At 43.0% G+C, this 25846-nt stretch overlaps 1 protein-coding gene across 2 annotated transcripts in view; it reads right to left on the bottom strand.

Moving 5' to 3' along the window:
* Positions 1-24177: 24177 nt before the first annotated feature.
* CUNH7orf25 (chromosome unknown C7orf25 homolog) overlaps positions 24178-25846 on the bottom strand; it is a 28006-nt gene continuing 26337 nt past the window's right edge. For both annotated transcript variants that reach the window (XM_073676595.1, XM_073676596.1), the window contains exon 2: positions 24178-25623. In XM_073676595.1, coding sequence (XP_073532696.1) covers positions 24330-25607 — 1278 coding nt within the window. In that variant the 5' untranslated portion in view covers positions 25608-25623 and the 3' untranslated portion in view covers positions 24178-24329. The remainder of the gene's footprint in view (positions 25624-25846) is intronic.

Below are 25846 nucleotides of genomic sequence, written 5' to 3'. Positions count from 1 at the left end.
GCCCCTCCCATTCTATGTATATATGCTGTTCCCCTCCCCATTCCATGTATATATGCTGTTCCCCCCCATTCCATGTATATATGCTGTTCCCCGCCCCCCATTCCATGTATATATGCTGCCCCTCCCATTCCATGTATATATGCTGTTCCCCTCCCCATTCCATGTATATATGCTGCCCCTCCCCATTCCATGTATATATGCTGCCCCTCCTATTCCATGTATATATGCTGTTCCCCTCCTCATTCCATGCATATATGCTGCCCCCATTCCATGTATATTCAGTTCCCCCCCAATGCATGTATATATGCTGTTCCCCTCCCCATTCCATGTATATATGCTGTTCCCCGCCCCCCATTCCATGTATATATGCTGCCCCTCCCATTCCATGTATATATGCTGCCCCTCCCATTCCATGTATATATGCTGTTCCCCTCCCCATTCCATGTATATATGCTGCCCCTCCCCATTCCATGTATATATGCTGTTCCCCTCCCTATTCCATGTATATATGCTGCCCCTCCTATTCCATGTATATATGCTGCCCCTCCCATTCCATGTATATATGCTGTTCCCCTCCTCATTCCATGCATATATGCTGCCCCCATTCCATGTATATTCAGTCCCCCCCACATTGCATGTATATATGCTGTTCCCCTCCCCATTCCATGTATATATGCTGTTCCCTGCACCCCAATCCATGTATATATGCTGCCCCTCCCATTACATGTATATATGCTGTTCCCCTCCCCATTCCATGTATTTATGCTGCCCCTCCCATTCCATGTATTTATGCTGCCCCTCCCATTCCATGTATATATGCTGTTCCCTGCCCCCCATTCCATGTATATATGCTGCCCCTCCCATTCCATGTGTATATGCTGTTCCCCTCCCCATTCCAAGTATATATGCTGTTCCCCTCCCCATTCCATGTATATATGCTGTTCCCCTCCCTATTCAATGTATATATGCTGTTCCCCTCCCCATTCCAAGTATATATGCTGTTCCCCTCCCCATTCCAAGTATATATGCTGTTCCCCTCCCCATTCCATGTATATATGCTGTTTCCCTCCCTATTCCATGTATATATGCTGCCCCTCCCATTCCATGTATATATGCTGTTCCCCTCCCTATTCCATGTATATATGCTGTTCCCCTCCCCATTCCATGTATATATGCTGTTCCCTGCCCCCCATTCCATGTATATATGCTATTCCCTTCCCATTCCATGTATATATGCTGTTCCCCTCCCCATTCCATGTATATATGTTGCCCCTCCCATTCTATGTATATATGCTGTTCCCCTCCCCATTCCATGTATATATGCTGCCCCTCCCCATTCCATGTATATATGCTGTTCCCCTCCCTATTCCATGTATATATGCTGCCCCTCCTATTCCATGTATATATGCTGCCCCTCCCATTCCATGTATATATGCTGTTCCCCTCCTCATTCCATGCATATATGCTGCCCCCATTCCATGTATATTCAGTCCCCCCCCCCATTGCATGTATATATGCTGTTCCCCTCCCCATTCCATGTATATATGCTGTTCCCTGCAGCCCATTCCATGTATATATGCTGCCCCTCCCATTACATGTATATATGCTGGTCCCCTCCCCATTCCATGTATTTATGCTGCCCCTCCCATTCCATGTATATATGCTGTTCCCTGCCCCCCATTCCATGTATATATGCTGCCCCTCCCATTCCATGTGTATATGCTGTTCCCCTCCCCATTCCAAGTATATATGCTGTTCCCCTCCCTATTCCATGTATATATGCTGTTCCCCTCCCTATTCAATGTATATATGCTGTTCCCCTCCCCATTCCAAGTATATATGCTGTTCCCCTCCCCATTCCAAGTATATATGCTGTTCCCCTCCCCATTCCATGTATATATGCTGTTTCCCTCCCTATTTCATGTATATATGCTGCCCCTCCCATTCCATGTATATATGCTGTTCCCCTCCCTATTCCATGTATATATGCTGTTCCCCTCCCCATTCCATGTATATATGCTGTTCCCTGCCCCCCATTCCATGTATATATGCTATTCCCCTCCCATTCCATGTATATATGCTGTTCCCCTCCCCATTCCATGTATATATGTTGCCCCTCCCATTCTATGTATATATGCTGTTCCCCTCCCCATTCCATGTATATATGCTGTTCCCCTCCCTATTCCATGTATATATGCTGCCCCTCCCATTTCATGTATATATGCTGTTCCCCGCCCCCCATTCCATGTATATATGCTGCCCCTCCCCATTCCATGTATATATGCTGTTCCTCTCCCTATTCCATGTATATATGCTGCCCCTCCCATTCCATGTATATATGCTGTTCCCCTCCTCATTCCATGCATATATGCTGCCCCCATTCCATGTATATTTAGTTTCCCCCCCCATTGCATGTATATATGCTGTTCCCCTCCCCATTGCATGTATATATGCTGTTCCCTGCCCCCCATTCCAAGTATATATGCTGCTCCTCCCATTCCATGTATATATGCTGCCCCTCCCATTCTATGTATATATGCTGTTCCCCTCCCCATTCCATGTATATATGCTGTTCCCTCCCATTCCATGTATATATGCTGTTCCCCGCCCCCCATTCCATGTATATATGCTGCCCCTCCCATTCCATGTATATATGCTGTTCCCCTCCCCATTCCATGTATATATGCTGCCCCTCCTATTCCATGTATATATGCTGTTCCCCTCCTCATTCCATGCATATATGCTGCCCCCATTCCATGTATATTCAGTTCCCCCCCAATGCATGTATATATGCTGTTCCCCTCCCCATTCCATGTATATATGCTGTTCCCTGCCCCCCATTCCATGTATATATGCTGCCCCTCCCATTCTATGTATATATGCTGTTCCCCTCCCCATTCCATGTATATATGCTGCCCCTCCCATTCCATGTATATATGCTGTTCCCCGCCCCCCATTCCATGTATATATGCTGCCCCTCCCATTCCATGTATATATGCTGTTCCCCTCCCCATTCCATGTATATATGCTGCCCCTCCCCATTCCATGTATATATGCTGTTCCCCTCCCTATTCCATGTATATATGCTGCCCCTCCTATTCCATGTATATATGCTGCCCCTCCCATTCCATGTATATATGCTGTTCCCCTCCTCATTCCATGCATATATGCTGCCCCCATTCCATGTATATTCAGTTCCCCCCCCCATTGCATGTATATATGCTGTTCCCCTCCCCATTCCATGTATACATGCTGTTCCCTGCACCCCATTCCATGTATATATGCTGCCCCTCCCATTACATGTATATATGCTGTTCCCCTCCCAATTCCATGTATTTATGCTGCCCCTCCCATTCCATGTATTTATGCTGCCCCTCCCATTCCATGTATATATGCTGTTCCTTGCCCCCATTCCATGTATATATGCTGCCCCTCCCATTCCATGTGTATATGCTGTTCCCCTCCCCATTCCAAGTATATATGCTGTTCCCCTCCCTATTCAATGTATATATGCTGTTCCCCTCCCCATTCCAAGTATATATGCTGTTCCCCTCCCCATTCCAAGTATATATGCTGTTCCCCTCCCCATTCCATGTATATATGCTGTTTCCCTCCCTATTCCATGTATATATGCTGCCCCTCCCATTCCATGTATATATGCTGTTCCCCTCCCTATTCCATGTATATATGCTGTTCCCCTCCCCATTCCAAGTATATATGCTGTTCCCCTCCCCATTCCATGTATATATGCTGCTCCCCTCCCTATTCAATGTATATATGCTGTTCCCCTCCCCATTCCAAGTATATATGCTGTTCTCCTCCCCATTCCATGTATATATGCTGTTTCCCTCCCTATTCCATGTATTTATGCTGTTCCCCTCCCTATTCCATGTATATATGCTGTTCCCCTCCCATTCCATGTATATATGCTGTTCACCCCCCCGCACCCACCATTCCATGCATGTATGCTGCCCCTCCCTTTCCATGTATATATGCTGTTCCTCCTCCCGCCTCCCCATTCCATGCATATATGCTGCCCCTCCCATTCCATGTATATATGCTGTTCCCCTTCCCGCCCCCCCATTCCAAATATATATGCTGCCCCCCCATTCCATGTATATATGTTGCCCCTCCCATTCCATGTATATATGCTGTTCCCCCTCCCGCCCCCCCATTCCATGTATATATGGTGCCCCCCCATTCCATGTATATATGCTGACCCTCCCTATTCCAAGTATATATGCTGCCCTTCCCATTCCATGTATATATATTGCCCCTCCCATTCCATGTATATATGCTGTTTCCCCCTCCCGCCCCCCCATTCCATGTATATATGCTGCCCCCCCATTCCATGTATATATGCTGTTCCCCTCCCCATTCCATGCATATATGCTGTTCCCCTCCCCATTCCATGTATATATGCTGTTCCCTGCCCCCCATTCCATGTATATATGCTGTTCCCCTCCCATTCCATGTATATATGCTGTTCCCCTCCCCATTCCATGTATATATGTTGCCCCTCCCATTCTATGTATATATGCTGTTCCCCTCCCCATTCCATGTATATATGCTGTTCCCCTCCCTATTCCATGTATATATGCTGCCCCTCCCATTTCATGTATATATGCTGTTCCCCGCCCCCCATTCCATGTATATATGCTGCCCCTCCCCATTCCATGTATATATGCTGTTCCTCTCCCTATTCCATGTATATATGCTGCCCCTCCCATTCCATGTATATATGCTGTTCCCCTCCTCATTCCATGCATATATGCTACCCCCATTCCATGTATATTCAGTTCCCCCCCCATTGCATGTATATATGCTGTTCCCCTCCCCATTCCATGTATATATGCTGTTCCCTGCCCCCCATTCCAAGTATATATGCTGCTCCTCCCATTCCATGTATATATGCTGCCCCTCCCATTCCATGTATATATGCTGTTCCCCTCCCCATTCCATGTATATATGCTGTTCCCCTCCCTATTCCATGTATATATGCTGCCCCTCCCATTCCATGTATATATGCTGTTCCCCGCCCCCCATTCCATGTATATATGCTGCCCCTCCCATTCCATGTATATATGCTGTTCCACTCCCCATTCCATGTATATATGCTGCCCCTCCCCATTCCATGTATATATGCTGCCCCTCATATTCCATGTATATATCCTGTTCCCCTCCTCATTCCATGCATATATGCTGCCCCCATTCCATGTATATTCAGTTCCCCCCCCAATGCATGTATATATGCTGTTCCCCTCCCCATTCCATGTATATATGCTGTTCCCTGCCCCCCATTCCATGTATATATGCTGCCCCTCCCATTCTATGTATATATGCTGTTCCCCTCCCATTCCATGTATATATGCTGTTCCCCGCCCCCATTCCATGTATATATGCTGCCCCTCCCATTCCATGTATATATGCTGTTCCCCTCCCCATTCCATGTATATATTCTGCCCCTCCCCATTCCATGTATATATGCTGTTCCCCTCCCTATTCCATGTATATATGCTGCCCCTCCTATTCCATGTATATATGCTGTTCCCCTCCTCATTCCATGTATATATGCTGTTCCCCTCCCCATTCCATGTATATATGCTGTTCCCCTCCCCATTCCATGTATATATGCTGCCCCTCCCATTCCATGTATATATGCTGTTCCCCTCCCCATTCAATGTATATATGCTGCCCCTCCCATTCCATGTATATATGCTGTTCCCCTCCCTATTCCATGCATATATGCTGCCCCTCCTATTCCATGTATATATGCTGCCCCTCCCATTCCATGTATATATGCTGTTCCCCTCCTCATTCCATGCATATATGCTGTTCCCCTCCTCATTCCATGTATATATGCTGTTCCCCTCCCCATTCCATGTATATATGCTGCCCCTCCCATTCCATGTATATATGCTGTTCCCCTCCCCATTCCATGTATATATGCTGCCCCTCCCCATTCCATGTATATATGCTGTTCCCCTCCCTATTCCATGTATATATGCTGCCCCTCCTATTCCATATATATATGCTGCCCCTCCCATTCCATGTATATATGCTGCCCCTCCCATTCCATGTATATATGCTGTTCCCCGCCCCCCATTCCATGTATATATGCTGCCCCTCCCATTCCATGTATATATGCTGTTCCCCTCCCCATTCCATGTATATATGCTGCCCCTCCCCATTCCATGTATATATGCTGTTCCCCTCCCTATTCCATGTATATATGCTGCCCCTCCTATTCCATATATATATGCTGCCCCTCCCATTCCATGTATATATGCTGCCCCTCCCATTCCATGTATATATGCTGTTCCCCTCCCCATTCCATGTATATATGCTGCCCCTCCCCATTCCATGTATATATGCTGTTCCCCTCCCTATTCCATGTATATATGCTGCCCCTCCTATTCCATGTATATATGCTGCCCCTCCCATTCCATGTATATATGCTGTTCCCCTCCTCATTCCATGCATATATGCTGTTCCCCTCCTCATTCCATGCATATATGCTGTTCCCCTCCTCATTCCATGTATATATGCTGTTCCCCTCCTCATTCCATGTATATATGCTGTTCCCCTCCTCATTCCATGTATATATGCTGTTCCCCTCCCTATTCCATGTATATATGCTGCCCCTCCTATTCCATGTATATATGCTGCCCCTCCCATTCCATGTTTATATGCTGTTCCCATCCTCATTCCATGCATATATGCTGCCCCCATTCCATGTATATTCAGTTTCCCCCCCATTGCATGTATATATGCTGTTCCCCTTCCCATTCCATGTATATATGCTGTTCCCTGCCCCCCATTCCATGTATATATGCTGCCCCTCCCATTACATGTATATATGCTGTTCCCCTCCCCATTCCATGTATTTATGCTGCCCCTCCCATTCCATGTATTTATGCTGCCCCTCCCATTCCATGTATATATGCTGTTCCCTGCCCCCCATTCCATGTATATATGCTGCCCCTCCCATTCCATGTATATATGCTGTTCCCCTCCCTATTCAATGTATATATGCTGTTCCCCTCCCCATTCCAAGTATATATGCTGTTCCCCTCCCCATTCCATGTATATATGCTGTTTCCCTCCCTATTCCATGTATATATGCTGCCCCTCCCATTCCATGTATTTATGCTGCCCCTCCCATTCCATGTATATATGCTGTTCCCCTCCCTATTCCATGTATATATGCTGTTCCCTTCCCCATTCCAAGTATATATTCTGTTCCCCTCCCCATTCCATGTATATATGCTGCCCCTCCCATTCCATGTATATATGCTGTTCCCCTCCCTATTCAATGTATATATGCTGTTCCCCTCCCCATTCCAAGTATATATGCTGTTCCCCTCCCCATTCCATGTATATATGCTGTTTCCCTCCCTATTCCATGTATTTATGCTGCCCCTCCCATTCCATGTATATATGCTGTTCCCCGCCCCTCATTCCATGTATATATGCTGTTCCCTGCCCCCCATTCCATGTATATATGCTGCCCCTCCCATTCCATGTATATATGCTGTTCCCCTCCCCATTCCATGTATATATGCTGTTCCCGTCCCTATTCAATGTATATATGCTGTTCCCCTCCCCATTCCAAGTATATATGCTGTTCCCCTCCCCATTCCATGTATATATGCTGTTTCCCTCCCTATTCCATGTATTTATGCTGCCCCTCCCATTCCATGTATTTATGCTGCCCCTCCCATTCCATGTATATATGCTGTTCCCTGCCCCCCATTCCATGTATATATGCTGTTCCCCTCCCTATTCAATGTATATATGCTGTTCCCCTCCCCATTCCAAGTATATATGCTGTTCCCCTCCCCATTCCATGTATATATGCTGTTTCCCTCCCTATTCCATGTATATATGCTGCCCCTCCCATTCCATGTATATATGCTGTTCCCCTCCCTATTCCATGTATATATGCTGTTCCCCTCCCCATTCCAAGTATATATGCTGTTCCCCTCCCCATTCCAAGTATATATGCTGTTCCCCTCCCCATTCCATGTATATATGCTGTTCCCCTCCCTATTCAATGTATATATGCTGTTCCCCTCCCCATTCCATGTATATATGCTGTTCCCCGCCCCTCATTCCATGTATATATGCTGTTCCCCTCCCCATTCCATGCATATATGCTGTTCCCCTCCCTATTCCATGTATATATGCTGTTCCCCTCCCATTCCATGTATATATGCTGTTCCCCCTCCCGCCCCCCCATTCCATGTATATATGCTGCCCTTCCCATTCCATGTATATATGTTGCCCTTCCCATTCCATGTATATATGCTGTTCCCCGCCCCCCATTCCATGTATATATGCTGCCCCTCCTATTCCATGTATATATGCTGTTCCCCCTCCCGCCTCCCCATTCCATGCATATATGCTGCCCCTCCCATTCCATGTATATATGCTGTTCCCCCTCCCGCCTCCCCATTCCATGCATATATGCTGCCCCTCCCATTCCATGTATATATGCTGTTTCCCTCCCCATTCCATGTATATATGCTGCCCTTCCCATTCCATGTATATATGTTGCCCTTCCCATTCCATGTATATATGCTGTTCCCCGCCCCCCATTCCATGTATATATGCTGTTCCCCGCCCCCCATTCCATGTATATATGCTGTTCCCCGCCCCCCATTCCATGTATATATGCTGTTCCCCGCCCCCCATTCCATGTATATATGCTGTTCCCCGCCCCCCATTCCATGTATATATGCTGTTCCCCGCCCCCCATTCCATGTATATATGCTGTCCCACCATCCTGCTGGCACCGCTGTTCATATAAGAATCAAACAAAAAAAAACATAATAAACACTCCCACTCACCTTCCTTCTTATCTCCCTCTGCCGTGTCGCATCCTCTCCTGTAACCGGCAGCTGACTCCAGCGTCCAGGCGATGGGGCGCATGACGTCACTGCCATGCCCCCAGTCGAGTGTACGCTGACGTCAGCTGCTGGCCTCTGATTGGCCAGCAGCGTGTATTGTGGCGCACGGGCCTAGCGAAGTCTGTGTGCTGCAATACACTTCAGCTAGATGTGTGTCAGAGAACACACATCTATCTGAAGCGGGGACTGGCGTCGGCGGGCTCCGAGTACTCACCCGCCGGGCTAGCCCAAGAGCGTTAGTGCTGCGACGATGGCGCGCGTGCCATAGGTTCGCCAGCACTGGAATAGGGCAATGCTGTCATTTGAGGCACGGTACATTGACAAGAGAGCTGCTTTACCTACATATAAAAAATAACCAAAAACTTCTGTTCATACAAGGGATTGCAGTGCAGCACAAGCTTCACCAATGAAACTCAAGGTAAAACTAAAAAGAACTTACAACTGCGACATTTATTTGGTGGAATTTTCCGCCATTTACAAATTTCATTTATATATTTATTGAGACAAATGGATTCTGGAGGCGCTCCCGTGGAAGAAAGAGTAACCAAAAAATTGTTGAATCTTCCAAATGTGGTGCAATCACATGGAGGATGTTCCACCAGGGATTAATATTTGTGGGTTTATTAAAAAATCATAAAACCGTGAATACACATAAGGGACATGGATGTACAAAAAGGGAAGGGAGAAGGGAGTCTTTAAAAAGGATCACACAACGCGTTTCTGCTCATAGAGCCTTCATCAGGTGTGTATGAGACCTTAGGTTTGACTGAACTCTTATACCCAGCATCTTTACTTGTGGGTGGGGTCACCCTCAGAGGTAACACCCAACTCAAATCTACTCTTACTCTCTGTTGTGCTGTCTGGAGTCTAATTGATGAATATAGGTGGATTCTTGTATACATATATTTCTTACCAATAGCGTCATTGCTCAAATTTTAAAAAACATCACCCAAATGTGAGCTGGAAGCCTATGTTAACCAAATGACTATTTTGTCAAAATCTATAATTATCTACCGTGTGGAGTTCCTACAAGAAATCTAAAAATTGATTTAGGGAGGCATTGGACTGATATGATGGGTAGCAAAAAAAATAAAAAACAAATATATATATATATATATATATATATATATATATTAAAAAAAAAACAACAACAAAAAAGACCAGACACATAGATGCATGCTCACTCCTGGAGTCTCACCCCTCCGCCGCAGTCCACAGAGCGGCCCCGAACCGGGGCGGTGAGTGTTATTGTGATACAAACTGTTGTTTGATGTCAGATTGCGTATATTTTTTCTTTGGGTTGTTCCCCACACATATATATACATTCACACATACATATACATATATATACAGAACAGACCAAAAGTTTGGATACACCTTCTCATTTAAAGATTTTTCTGTATTTTCATGACTTTGAAAATTGTACATTCACACTGAAGGCATCAAAACTATGAATTAACACATGTGGAATTATATACTTAACAAAAAAATGTGAAACAACTGAAAATATGTCTTATATTCTTGGTTCTTCAAAGTAGCCACCTTTTACTTTGATGACTGCTTTGCAAAATATTGGCATTCTCTTGACGAACTTCAAGAGGTAGTCACCGGAAATAGTTTTCACTTCACAGGTGTGCCCTGTCAGGTTTAATAAGTGGGATTTCTTGCCTTATAAATGGGTTTGGGACCATCAGTTGTGTTGTGCAGAAGTCTGGTGGATACACAGCTGATAGTCCTACTGAATAGACTGTTAGAATTTGTATTATGGCAAGAAAAAAGCAGCTAAGTAAAGAAAAACGAGAGGCCATCATTACTTTAAGAAATGAAGGTCAGTTAGTGTGAAAAATTGGGAAAACTTTGAAAGAGTCCCCAAGTGCAGTTGCAAAAACCATCAAGCACTACAAAGAAACTGGCTCACATGAGGACCGCCCCAGGAAAGGAAGAAGGAAGACCAAGAGTCACCTCTGCTTCTGAGGATAAGTTTATCCGGGTCACCAGCCTCAGAAATTGCAGATTAACAGCAGCTCAGATTAGAGACCAGGTCAATGCCACACAGAGTTCTAGCAGCAGACACATCTCTACAACAACTGTTAAGAGGAGACTTTGTGCAGCAGGCCTTCATGGTAAAATAGCTGCTAGGAAACCACTGCTAAGGACAGGCAACAAGCAGACGAAACTAGTTTGGGCTAAAGAACACATGGACATTAGACCAGTGGAAATCTGTGCTTTGGTCTGATGAGTCCAAATTTGAGATCTTTGGTTCCAACCACCGTGTCTTTGTGCGATGCAGAAAAGGCGAACGGATGGGCTCTACATGCCTGGTTCCCACCGTGAAGCATGGAGGAGGTGGTGCGATGGTGTGGGGGTGCTTTGCTGGTGACACTTTTGGGGATTTATTCAAAATTGAAGGCGTACTTAACCAGCATGGCTACCACAGCATCTTGCAGTGGGATGCTATTCCATCTGGTTTGCGTTTAGTTGGACCATCATTTATTTTTCAACAGGACAATGACCCCAAACACACCTTCAGGCTGTGTAAGGGCTATTTGACCAAGAAGGAGAGTGATGGGGTGCTATGCCAGATGACCTGGCCTCCACAGTCACCAGACCTGAACCCAATCGAGATTTTTTGGGGTGAGCTGGACCACAGAGTGAAGGCAAAAGGGCCAACAAGTGCTAAGCATCTCTGGGAACTCCTTCAAGATTGTTGGAAGACCATTTCCGGCAACTACCTCTTGAAACTCATCAAGAGAATGCCAAGAGTGTGCAAAGCAGTCATCAAAGCAAAAGGTGGCTACTTTGAAGAACCTAGAATATAAGACATATTTTCAGTTGTTTCACACTTTTTTGTTAAGTATATAATTCCACATGTGTTAATTCATAGTTTTGATGCCTTCAGTGTGAATGTACAATTTTCAAAGTCATGAAACTACAGAAAAATCTTTAAATGAGGTGTGTCCAAACTTTTGGTCTGTACTGTATACGGATTGGATCTCGGATATAACATGATGATATGATGCTTTAGCATCTGCTGGATAATAATTGGGGCATGTGTTGATAAAAATAAAGAAAAGTGATTTGATGGTATATTTTCGATTGTCTCATGAATTTTAGATCTATAATGATTAAAATATATGTATGTGCTGGTGATGAATTGAATGTGAATGGGTGAATTGTAGGGGGGGGGGTAAAAACCAATGACTCGTATATTGGTGTTACTTGCCACTACAACAATAATGTTAATTCTCAGATGGAATGATTTTTACATATGAACAGGTTATATGAGAAGGAGGTCAAATGAGACAAACTGGTCAAAGACATGTGATGTATTGGAGAGATATCAGGGATTGCCAGATAGATGCCCCAGATCCTTAGTTCTGATGCAGGACTTTACTGAAAGTGTCATGATGTTAATTGCCATAGAAAAAGTGGTGTTATTCAGCTAGCTCCATATCTCTTATACTGTCTCAACTGTCTTGTTTAATCCATCTGGATACAGACTACCCAGTCTGTAGATCCAATAGGATTCTTTCTCATTGAGGACCGATTTTCTGTTCTTGGTGAGTGGTGGAATTTGCTCTAGGGGTGTAACTGTTATGGAGTCAAAGTTCTTGTTGTGCACAAGAGTGATGTGTTTGGAAAGGCTCTGTTTGAGAAACCCCTTTTTAACGTTATGCCTGTGGCCATTCATACGGCTTCGTAGTGTTTGGGTGGTCCGTCCTACATAATGTAACCCACAACTACATGTTACCACATAGATGACAAATTCCGAGCTGCATGTGAGCTCTTGGGTGGGTTTGAAGGTGATCTTGGGATTCTTAGTGTGGATACTCTTCCTCATATCCCAATTAATAATCTTACAACAGTGACATCTTGTATTTCCACATTTAGATATTCCCATTTTCTCTTTTTTCAGATGTTTAGCATTCCTGTCGTTTACCTCCTTATCTCTTAAAAGACTGGGTGCTATGTTGTTTTTTAGAGTCTTACCTCTTCTGAAAACTATGCTGGGTCTAGAGGGTACCATCCCTTTCAGAATTGGATTTTTTTTTATAAGATACAAGTACTTGTTTAGTATTCTACAGCTGTTTGAATTACCCCTGTTGAAAGCAGTGATAAAACTGTACCTCCACTTTGATCTATCCTTTACTGAATCTTTTTGTGATTTTTCTAAGCAAACATTTTGTGTAAGTGTCAGGTTTTTTCGGTAGGAGGACTGGATCAATTCTTTAGGATAACCTTTATCTTCGAATCTGGATATTAAGATTTTAGATTGTTCAATATAATCTACTGTTGAAGTGCAGCTGCGCCTGATCTGGCGAAATTGACTGGATGGAATGTTACGTTTCCATCTGGGGTAATGAGCGCTGGAGAAATCTAAATAACCATTGGTGTCCACTGGTTTAAAATGGGTTTTGCTCTGAATGGTTTGATCTTTAGTAAATAATTCCAAGTCCAGAAAAATAATTCTCTCTCTGGACATATTGCTTGTGAAGGAGATTCCTCAGTTGTTCTGATTTAATTCGTGGACGAAGGAAGACGCTTCCTCTTCTGTACCTTTCCATATGAGGAATAAATCATCGATATAGCAACGATAATAACATATATGTTCGGTATATTAATTATTTACTAGTAACATCAATATACGAGTCATTGGTTTTTATCCCCCCCCTACAATTCACCCATTCACATTCAATTAATCACCAGCACATACTTATATTTTAATCATTATAGATCCAAAATTCATGAGACAATAGAAAATATACCATCAAATCACTTTTCTTTATTCTTATCAACACATGTCCCAATTATTATCCAGCAGATGCTAAAGCATCATATCATGTTATATCCGAGATCCCATATATATATATATATATATATATATATATATATATATATATATATATATATATTTTACTTTTTATTTTTTTTGCTACCCATCATATCAGTCCAATGCCTCCCTAAATCAATTTTTAGATTTCTTGTAGGAACTCCACACGGTAGATAATTATAGATTTTGACAAAATAGTCATTTGGTTAACATAGGCTTCCAGCTCACATTTGGGTGATTATTTTTAAAATTTGAGCAATGACACTATTGGTAAGAAATATATGTATACAAGAATCCACCTAGATTCATCAATTAGACTCCAGACAGCACAACAGAGAGGAAGAGTAGATTTGAGTTGGGTGTTACCTCTGAGGGTGACCCCACCCACAAGTAAAAATGCTGGGTATAAGAGTTCAGTCAAACCTAAGGTCTCATACACACCTGATGAAGGCTCTATGAGCAGAAACGCGTTGTGTGATCCTTTTTAAAGACTCCCTTCTCCCTTCCCTTTTTGTACATCCATGTCCCTTATGTGTATTCACGGTTTTATGATTTTTTAATAAACCCACAAATATTAATCCCTGGTGGAACATCCTCCATGTGATTGCACCACATTTGGAAGATTCAACAATTTTTTGGTTACTCTTTCTTCCACGGGAGCGCCTCCAGAATCCATTTGTCTCAATTTGTTCACGTGGTGGCTGTCTGTCGGGTAGAACAAATATACCACCACCACCGTCTATGGAAGAGCTGCAAACCGTGGTCTGAGAACCCTAATAAAGGACAAATTCTTCAACTAGAGTTGTGCCTATCAGCACAACTTGCTCAGGTGAGCATAAAAGATTTTATATTCTTTTAAAATTTCCAGTCTCTACTTACTACGCTCAGGTAGCGCTCTCTTTCCCTTTTTTCCTCCACTTCTTTCTACCCAGGAACAATCATTTATATATTTACTTGGACATCATGTTTTTATGCCTGACTTTTTTCTTGCTTATTAGTCTTTAAAAACCATCTGAACTTTTTTCAATGTCACTTAGCAATGAATCCGTTATAAATGGATAAAAGGAATAGATGAAACTGGATGTTTTACATACATTTTTAATGGATCCCCATAGACTTGAATGGCCAGTTCTGATCTCCAAAAACAGACGAGAACAGAACATACACGGAGAATAAGGCTATGTGCCCACGATGCAGAAATGCTCCAGATTTTTCCTGAGCATTTCTGCATCTCCCTGGCAGAAAAAAACGCATGCGGATTGTACATGCGGATTGTACATGCGAATTGTACATACATTTTTCCTGCCAGGGACATGCGGATGTGAAGCGTTCTTCACATGCATTTCCGCATGCGGATTGTCAAGCGCTTTCCAAGAGATTTTAGCATCACTTGGAAAGTGCTTGACAACTTGGTCACACTATATAAATCCATGCAAACGGCAAGGATTTATATAGTGTGACTGAAAGAATGGTAAAAAATAAATATTATACTTCCCTTCTGATGGCCCCCGGTGTCCTTGTCTTGGCTTGCAGGCAGCGCACGGTAGACTAAAGGACCTGCTGATGTCAGCGGTCGCATGACAAGTCACATAACTAAATGACGTCACCGCAGGTCCTTTAGTCTACTGCGAGCAGCCGGCAAGCAGAGACCAGGACACCGGGGACCATCAAAAGGTAAGTATAATATTTATTTTTTAGGTTATTCTTTTTTTTCACAGGTACTATGGTACCCGGGTCCGGAAGGGAGTCTCCTCTTCTCCAAACCCGGGTACCATCCCACATTGAAACGCATGGAATCTGCATTTACAGATTCAGTGATGTGGATTACATACGGTCCAATGAAAGTCAATGGCTGTGAAAAAGCAGTGCTTCCGCAAAATAATTGATAGTGCTGCGGATTTTTCCGCAATGATAATCCGCAGCGGAGATTTCCGCAGCATGTGCAGAGCACAAGTGGATCATCATTGGGGAACATGGCAGGCCTTCTACCAAGCGTTTTTTAAGCGTTTCTGCAGCGGAATTGGCGCTGCGGAAACGCTTAAAAAACGCATAGTGGGGACACAGCTTAAAGATACAGATGAGAAAAACTGATGTATACATGTGACCTTAAAGGGAATCTGTCACCACATTTGACCTATGTAAACTATTAATATGAGCATACAGGTTATAGACTGCTGAGGAGAGTCATCCCTGTATGTCTCATATCAGATGCCTTGTTGTGGAGAAATCATGTTTTATCATTTAATATAAATGACCTCTTCCAGGCACTGGGGAGGATGCTGCCTGGAAGATAACGCCGCCTCCAGAGCATGTCACACTACAGAGATTTATGGCAGAGCCATATGAAATGCCATAACTGTATAATGCATGCAGCTCCTAGCTCTATGACCCACAGCTATCTCCAGAATGAGGGTCACAGGGATCGGGAACCAGTTGGAGCAGGAGTTTGGTTGACCCACATTCTGGATATAGACACAAGTCCTAGAGTTGGGACCAGCATCTAGCAGCCATAGCATGCCATAATGTCTGTCCTGATACAACCCCATTTAAAATGTACAAATCAGAGGAGGGGATTACAGAAATGAACGGTAGCTTTTTTTTTTTTTTTTTTGGAGGGGGTTATATAACCTAGTGTTTGATGTTTCATTACCTCTTCTTGTGGGGGAGGCAGGAGGGGCTGGGCGGTGGTGGAGTGTGTAATGGAATAAATGGCTACTTTCGTTATTATTTATGCTATTTACATTTAGTATAAGAATACAGAAGGCTTGCACATTTTTTGCCACCACATTCACTTGTATTAATGCAAACATGCTTAGATTAGTTAGGCAGAGTCTACAGATGTCCAGACAGTAGTTTTACACTATGCCTAATTTAACAGAAATTAACACTTGAAATAGATCACTCTGTAATGACTCTATATAATATAAGTTTCACTTTTTCTACTGAAGAACTGAAATTAACTTTTTGATATTCTAATTTTGTGAGAAGCACTTGTATAATCGAGAGTACGCCAGTGTGAATACAATTGAATTCTTCACATCTTTATCACTTCTATTCACAAAAATATAACTATTAATTTTAGTCCCTAGAACTGAAGCTGATTGGAATAAAATTTTACTGGCTAATGTATGTACACAATATAAATATGTTCTGGCGGGCAACATAACCCAATTTAAATTTGGCCTCTTGTCAGCAAGAGTAATTCAACTGTTAGAGCGTTTCCCGAATATATCATGAATGATAGACTATTCTAATTAACACGAAGCACGTCATCTTTATGAACACACTGCCACACAGTGGTCACATGCTGCATTGCTACACTAAAGACAAAAAAAATGTTAACTTTCTTGAGTGACTTTAGTTATTTCCAAAATCCAAACCCCGATGTTCACTGGGGTCCAGAGTGCTGAAATATCATTAATTAGGTTTAATAAAAAAAAATAGCAAAGTAGTGTTACATCCAATAAAATCAAATTTGTGAAATAAGCCCCATAACTTGGTGCAATATTAGTCTAGTACAGCGATGTCCAACTTGCATTACCTGGGATCCAGGAAAAGGCAGCTTGATTGGGTGCATCGTCTGCCCACACAGTGTCCGGTCACTTCACATAAGAAGCTAAAGCCGATATAACTGGGCTCATTTTTCCAAAAGATGTGAGATTTATTAGTGCAGTCTGTATAGAAGTATGGCCCTGAAGTCTTTATTCACATGAAATAACCTCATTTTACTTTTGTACTTTTAGCTCATATCTTTATTTCACATATGCATACATACATACACACACACAACCACTGCAGATATAATGCATGGTCTCCATTCAGAAAACACCGCACTGGGTATTTTTTAGTAATCATACAGAATGCAGCTCATGCGCCACCTGCTGTCCATCTATTAAAATGCAAACAGTAGTGTTTAAAAAAAAAAAAAAAGTGTGTCACTATAAAATGAACACAGCAAGGCTATGATCACTAGTGGCATTTTTTGCAGCGTCTTTCTCTCTGCACAGAAAAGAAGCCGTTTTACAGTACCAGCAATAGCGATGTGATTTCAGAAAACTCATGCCCACACAGCTTTTTTTTCCCTAACTGAATTTGAGAACTGCAACGTTTTTGAAAATCTGCAGCCTCAATTAATTATTTCAGCTTTTTCTGCATCATTGTTCACAATCACAAATCTACAGCTTTTTCTTCCTTTATGGAGTCACCTTTCCACTAAGATTGATCATGAGCAATTTAGAGAAAATCTTAGTCTGATAAAAATTTGATTGAAGCAGTAAGTCCTTAAGTTAAACACTATGGACACTTTTTGACACAGAAAATATTTTTACGTATCATAGTATTTAAAAAGTGATTGTCCACCAATTAAAAGTGAATCTGTCACCCCCTGGGACTTATCTGACCTCTAATATGGGCATACAGGTGATAGAAATGTAAATCTATACCTACCTGTATGCCTCATATTAGAAGTCTGGTTGCTGTGAAATGGCTTTTTATTTAGTGGTTTCCGATGCTTGCAGGCCTGGGGCCAGGAAGAAATCTCCCCCTCCCAGTGTCTCGCCGGCGCCTGCGCACAAGATCTCTGCAGTACTATGACTGCATAGTACACAGTACAAGTGCGCTTTCTGTAAAAAGTGAATTGCGCAGGCGCAGGATCTGACCACAGTAACTGCATGTCACAAGGCACTGACATGCAGGGGAGGGGGGAAATATTTTAATTACCAGAGTAGGCGGGATTTCTTCCCGGCCCTGGAAGCATCGGAAACTTCACTGAATAAAAAGCCATTTCACAGCAACCAGACCTCTAGTATGTAAATCTATACCTACCTGCATGCCTCATTTCTATCATCTGTATGCCCATATTAGAGGTCAGATAAGTCCCAGGGGGTGACAGATTCCCTTTAACATTCATGACCTATCCTTGGGATAGGTCATCAATGTCTGATAGGTGGGGGTGCAACACCCCGCAGATCAGCTGCTCTCAATTATGTAGCTGCTCAGTCTACTGATAGTGGCCACTGCCGGGTACTACACATCCGCCCCCTATTGATTTAAATGTGCAGTACCTGGAACGTCTTAGTAACTAAGCACTTCCGGAAGCCGCCGGCACAGAGAACAGCTGAATGCTGGGGGTGCTGGGTGTCATATCCCCACCGATCAGACATTGATGACCTATCCTAAAGATAGGGCATCAATATTAAAGTAATGGACAACCTAATTTGAAGCAAGAAAGTTGCACTAAATTTCACACTTCTCTTCAGTTTTCTTTTTCAGACACCCCAAACCTCGTTTACAAGCTGCTCCTAGTTTGTTCGATCCAGTAATACATGCTTGATGTGAGGTCTGTGTGTCCGGCTGTCTTCACCAGCTCTCATGCATCAGTATAGCTTCATTTCTGTTTTGCCATCACTTTCTACATTCTATGAGAATTCTACTGATGCTGAGGAGTGTGTGCTTTCCTGCCTAAGCCAGTATGTGATACAGTATAGTCTCTGATCTTCCCTCCACAAAACTTGGGAGCTTTCCGCCCCCTGCCTTGTACAACCTCCTGAACTTCTTCGCCAGCATTTCCAATTTGGCAGATTTCTAGCTAAAACACTGTTGCTGTTGAAAACCTTATTTAGGCACCAAGCAGGTGGATTTCTTCATGCCCTATTAAGATGAATAAGACAGTCAAAAAAGTTCTGAATCTGTCAGAATTCCACTCTCTTCACAGCCCTTTACTCCCCTCAAACAATTTATATGTTCATGTAGCTCTTTCAAATACAAATCCAGCAATACATGTACATGGCCAGTCTGTTCCTCCATTACTGAAAAAATTTGAATTGATATATAAATGAGGTTGTAGATCTGTAGCCTCTGTCGCTCCAGCTCTATTCCCCACCCAGCACTACCTACTTCTGCTTGACTGACAGCCTCCATGCTATGATTTCAGGCAAAGGAGCCATTAGTCAAGCAGGAGGTGGCACTGGGCCAGTAATAAAGCTGTGTGACAGAGTCTTAAGAGCTATCATAGCCATTTGCATATTCATTCAAATGCTGATTTCTCACTAACAGAGGAACAGAATGGCCAGGTATTGCTGGACTTTTAAAGTGCTACTTGCACATATACAGTTAGGTCCATATATATTTGGACAGAGACAACATTTTTCTTATTTTGGTTCTAGACATTACCACAATGAATTTTAAACAAAACAATTCAGATGCAGTTGAAGTTCAGACTTTCAGCTTTCATTTGAGGGTATCCACATTAAAATTGGATGAAGGGTTTAGGAGTTTCAGCTCCTTAACATGTGCCATCCTGTGTTTAAAGGGACCAAAAGTAATTGGACAAATTAAATAATTGTAAATAAAATGTTCATTTCTAATACTTGGTTGAAAACCCTTTGTTGGCAATGACTGCCTGAAGTCTTGAACTCATGGACATCACCAGACGCTGTGTTTCCTCCTTTTTGATGCTCTGCCAGGCCTTCACTGCGGTGGTTTTCAGTTGCTGTTTGTTTGTGGGCCTTTCTGTCTGAAGTTTAGTCTTTAACAAGTGAAACGCATGCTCAATTGGGTTGAGATCAGGTGACTGACTTGGCCATTCAAGAATATTCAACTTCTTTGCTTTAATAAACTCCTGGGTTGCTTTGGCTTTATGTTTTGGGTCATTGTCCATCTGTAGTATGAAACGACGACCAATCAGTTTGGCTGCATTTGCCTGGATCTGAGCACACAGTATGGCTCTGAATACATCAGAATTCATTCTGCTGCTTCTGTCCTGTGCCACATCATCAATAAACACTAGTGACCCAGTGCCACTAGCAGCCATGCATGCCCAAGCCATCACACTGCCTCCGCCGTGTTTTACAGATGATGTGGTAATCTTTGGATCATGAGCTGTACCACGCCTTCGCCATACTTTTCTCTTTCCATCATTCTGGTAGAGGTTGATCTTGGTTTCATCTGTCCAAAGAATGTTCTTCCAGAACTGTGCTGGCTTTTTTAGATGTTTTTTAGCAAAGTCCAGTCTAGCCTTTTTCTTCTTGATGCTTATGAGTGGCTTGCACCGTGCAGTGAACCATCTGTATTTACTTTCATGCAGTCTTCTCTTTTATGGTAGATTTGGATATTGATACGCCTACCTCCTGAAGAGTGTTGTTCACTTGGTTGGCTGTTGTGAAGGGGTTTCTCTTCACCATGGAGATTATTCTGCGATCATCCACCACTGTTGTCTTCCGTGGGCGCCCAGGTCTTTTTGCATTGAAGAGTTCACCAGTGCTTTCTTTCTTTCTCAGGATGTACCAAACTGTAGATTTTGCCACTCCTAATATTGTAGCAATTTCTCGGATGGGTCTTTTCTGTTTTTGCAGCTTAAGGATGGCTTGTTTCACCTGCATGAAGAGCTCCTTTGACCGCGTGTTTACTTCACAGCAAAACCTTCCAAATGCAAGCACCACACCTCAAATCAACTCCAGGCCTTTTATCTGCTTAATTGAGAATGACATAACAAAGGGATTGCCCACACCTGTCCATGAAATAGCCTTGCAGTCAATTGTCCAATTACTTTTGGTCCCTTTAAAAACAGGGTGGCACATGTTAAGGAGCTGAAACTCCTAAACCCTTCATCCAATTTTAATGTGGATACCCTCAAATGAAAGCTGAAAGTCTGAACTTCAACTGCATCTGAATTGTTTTGTTTAAAATTCATTGTGGTAATGTCTAGAACCAAAATAAGAAAAATGTTGTCTCTGTCCAAATATATATGGACCTAACTGTACACTGCTCAAAGAATAAAGGGAACACTTAAACAACAGAATATAACCAAGTAAATCAAACTTCTGTGAAGTCAAACTGTCCACTTAGGAAACAACACTGATTGACAATCAATTTCACATGCTGTTGTGCAAATGGAATAGACAATAGATGGAAATTATTGGCAATTATCAAGACACACTCAATAAAGGAGTGGTTCTGCAGGTGGGGACCACAGACAACATCTCAGTACCAATGCTTTCTGGCTGATGTTTTGGTCACTTTTGAATGTTGGACGGACTCTACAACCCACAGATTTTGCTCAGGTAGTGCAGCTCATCCAGGATGGCACATCTATGTGAGCTGTGGCAAGAAGGTTTGCTGTGTCTGTCAGCGTAGTGTCCAGAGGCTGGACGCGCTACCAGGAGACAGGCCAGTACACCAGGAGACGTGGAGGGGGCCGTAGGAGGGCAACAACCCAGCAGCAGGACCGCTTACTCCGCCTTTGTGCAAGGAAGAACAGGAGGAGCACTGCCAGAGCCCTGCAAAATGACCTCCAGCAAGCCACAAATGTGCATGTGTCTGCACAAACGGTTAGAAACCGACTCCATGAGGGTAGTATAAGGGCCCGACGTCCATAGATGGGGATTGTGCTCACAGCCCAACACCATGCAGGACGCTTGGCATTTGCCACAGAACACCAGGATTGGCAAAGTCGCCACTGGCGCCCTGTGCTCTTCACAGATGAAAGCAGGTTCACACTGAGCACATGTGAGAGATGTGACAGAGTCTGGAGACGCCGTAGAGAGCGATCTGCTGCCTGCAAGATCCTTCAGCATGACCGGTTTGGCAGTGGGTCAGTAATGATGTGGGGTGACATTTCTTTGGAGGGCCGCACAGCCCTCCATGTGCTCGCCAGAGGTAGCCTGACTGCCATTAGGTACCGAGATGAGATCCTCAGACCTCTTGTGAGACCATATGCTAGTGCGGTTGGCCCTGGGTTCCTCCTAATGCAGGACAATGCCAGACCTCATGTGGCTGGAGTGTGTCAGCAGTTCCTGCAAGATGAAGGCATTGAAGCTATGGACTGGCCCGCCCGTTCCCCAGACCTGAATCCGATTGAGCACATCATGTCTCGCTCCATCCACCAACGTCACGTTGCACCACAGACTGTCCAGGAGTTGGCGGATGCTTTAGTCCAGGTCTGGGAGGAGATCCCACAGGACACCACCCACAACCTCATCAGGAGTATGCCCAGGCGTTGTAGGGAGGTCATACAGGCATGTTGAGGCCACACACAATACTCATTTTGACTTGTTTTAAGGACATTACATCAAAGTTGGATCAGCCAGTAGTGTGTTTTTCCACTTTAATTTTGGGGGTGACTCCAAATCCAGGCCTCCATTGGTTAATAAATTTGATTTCCATTGATGATTTTTGTGTGATTTTGTTGTCAGCACATTCAACTTTGTACAGAACAAAATATTCAATGAGAATATTTCATTCATTCAGATCTAGGATGTGTTATTTGAGTGTTCCCTTTATTTTTTTGTTCAGTGTAGTTTGGGAGGTGAAATCCTGCTGGGAAATTACATTCAATCTTGCAAAGAATTAAAAAGAAATATGTTAGTACAATAGTGTCTGTAGTCTTTAAACGCGATCAGCTTTCACTGACCCCGCTCATTCAGATGTCAGTTTTCCTCCTATGCATACTATCTGGGTTATTCTTGGACAGCATTCATACCTATGATAACCTATGGGGCAATTCATAAGCTTTATTTTTTCCTGAGTGGTCTACACAAATTCATGGATACATGTCAGATAGCCAATGTAAGTATATGAAACCGTAAAAAAAAATAAAAATCATCATCTAGAACTTGAATGCCATCCGTTTGCTGCCCTTTTCACGGACTATTTTATAGGAGAAGCTGGAGAGAGCATCACTTTTCTTATATCTGAGAAAAACTGAAGGAACTGAGTAAACTCTTATGGTAAGAACTGACACAGTGATCAAACTCTGATGACACTGATCAAAAACAGTAATAAAACTTAGATCTTTTCCTTGCATACAAGAAAAAAAAATCATTGAAAAAGGTACCCTAAAGATAAGTGTTGTAGAGATCAATTTTCAGCTTGTGCTGTATATATTGGAGCTTGTGTCAGCAGTGATCTCTCTCATTATCAGAGTGCAACATTACAATGCACTGAAAATAGGTGACGAGAACAGCTCAGCTCCACCTTCCTGCACGTGGCGCAAAAACACTCGAAAATCCCATACAAATCAATTTTTTTTGTTTAGGTTTCTGCTGAAAAGCAAGTCTGCAATTTTTTATACTGTGCGTCAATGTTTTAGTATTCAATCTCTCTGCATGTAGAAACTGAATAGAAACCTTCGCCATTAACTCCCAGAGTAAGAAAATCTGTTCATGTTCAGTGATGCACATACAAACCCGGGACCTTACAGCAACAGTACTGTACCGAGAGCTCGATTTTGATGTGCACTTGATCACACGACCAGAACATCCTTTGGGAGTGATCAAGTGAAGCTCGATTACAAGCAGTGATCTTGAAAATGAGGAAAAAATGTGAAACTTCTCACATGGAGTATGAGTGCCCTTTGATTGTAAACAAGAACTTTGCCAAAGGCCAGCGCTTCCCTATAAGAAATGTAAACTACTCGGAGGCCAAGTGTGGCCAAAGTGCATAGCTTCAAGCCTTTATTGAACATGTTTCTGCACATGACATGCTTATGAAGAGACATCATGGGAAGCATTAAACAGAACATTAGGAATTTCCTCTTATGAATAAGACAAACAGGCTAATGAGATCCTGACATACAACTTTGCCTGAGGTCAGTGGAGGTCAGATGCAACATGATTCTTTGGTATAGGACTTGCAGAAGGCTCTTTGCTCTCGGTAAGTGCTCGAGGTTGGTGAATGAACACACTGAATTTAACACCCTGGTTATTGGCTGCTCTTACAAAGCCACTATTAGCAGTCATAGTGATCGCTCGTAAAGTGTCCCCAGTCCCAAATATGGAGACTGAACGGCTGTTAACTTTGGAGCTTGCAGCAAGGTTTAAGGCACGCTCAGAAGGCTGATCGGGGACTACATTAATTCTCTGTATGAGTGATGCAGCTCGTTCTTTCTCGTGTGCTCCACCTAAAGTCTCCAATATGGATTGGAAGTCTTTAACGGCACACTCACAGGCAAAAAGCTCCTTGCCCTCCATGAAGGAGTCCAGCAAAGGTAACACTTTTTCTTGTCTTTCCTGTGCTGCCTGCTCTGTCAATACCTGCTGCTTAAAGATAAAATGACAGCCCCCATGGCTAAGAGCAGATACGTAGGCAATTAATGTTGTGATGTCCAAGTTCACCCGGTTGCAGATTTCAACCTTAATCTCTATAGGGAAAGCCACACTGGCAACTATATTTTCTCTATCTACCTTGCCAATATGCAAAAGCTCAGAGTCGTCATCATCATCATCCTCCCCATCTGATTCACTATAGCTTAGATCATTTTCTTCTTGGGCAATCCCGAGAGCAACAGCAACAATATCTCCACGTACAGATATTCCCATCTCTTTTAGCTTTTCAGCCATAGGTTTGGAGACACTGTTGTAAAAGGCAAATATGATATGAGGACTGCTATATTGCACAGGCTGCTGGCGGCTTGCTTGTAAGTAATCCTCTGCCTGTTCAATGATGCTTTTATCGCCATATTGGCCACGTCCAATCCATATATTATGAAGAGCCTCTGCCTTTCTCCCTATGGCTTTAACCCATGTGTGCCCACCGTTGGCAACCACATCAACCACTAGTGTTTGCTTCTCTCCAAACTGGTCACTGTAGCTGAAGACATGGAGAACACTGACCACGTCTTCTAGACTCTCGGCTGACTCAATAATGGCTTGTAGATGAGCGAGATTAGTGCTCTTTAAATGAGACTCCTTAATGACTACTTTCCCAGTCTCCACTTTTTGCAAGAACTTCAGTTCAGCCCTTAGCTTGCTGCATAGTTTTGCTCCACCTTCTACACCTCCTGCGTGAGACTTGGAGAAGACTTCTGCTCTTTTTATTAGTTCTTTGGCAATCGTAATACGATCGCAGAGCATTGAATCCATTGACATGTTGACAGCATTATACCTTAAAAGAAATGAAAAAGAATAGAAGTTAAAAAAATCAAAACTACAAAAAATATTGCAATGACCCTAAAAACACAAAATATAAAAATGCTGTGCATGTAAACTTTTCAGTATTTGCTATAGATTTTATAGTATCAGGCACTTTGTTTTAAAAGACAGTAAAAAAAAACACAACAAAGGCTAAAGTTATTTGTTAAATTTCAGCATTCTATCTTTTTAAACAC

Source organism: Phyllobates terribilis, unplaced genomic scaffold (genome assembly GCF_046119375.1).
Source record: "Phyllobates terribilis strain yellow unplaced genomic scaffold, ASM4611937v1 Scaffold_4__5_contigs__length_816908805, whole genome shotgun sequence".
Taxonomy (NCBI): Eukaryota; Metazoa; Chordata; class Amphibia; order Anura; family Dendrobatidae; genus Phyllobates; species Phyllobates terribilis.
This window is presented reverse-complemented; position numbering and strand designations above follow the sequence as displayed.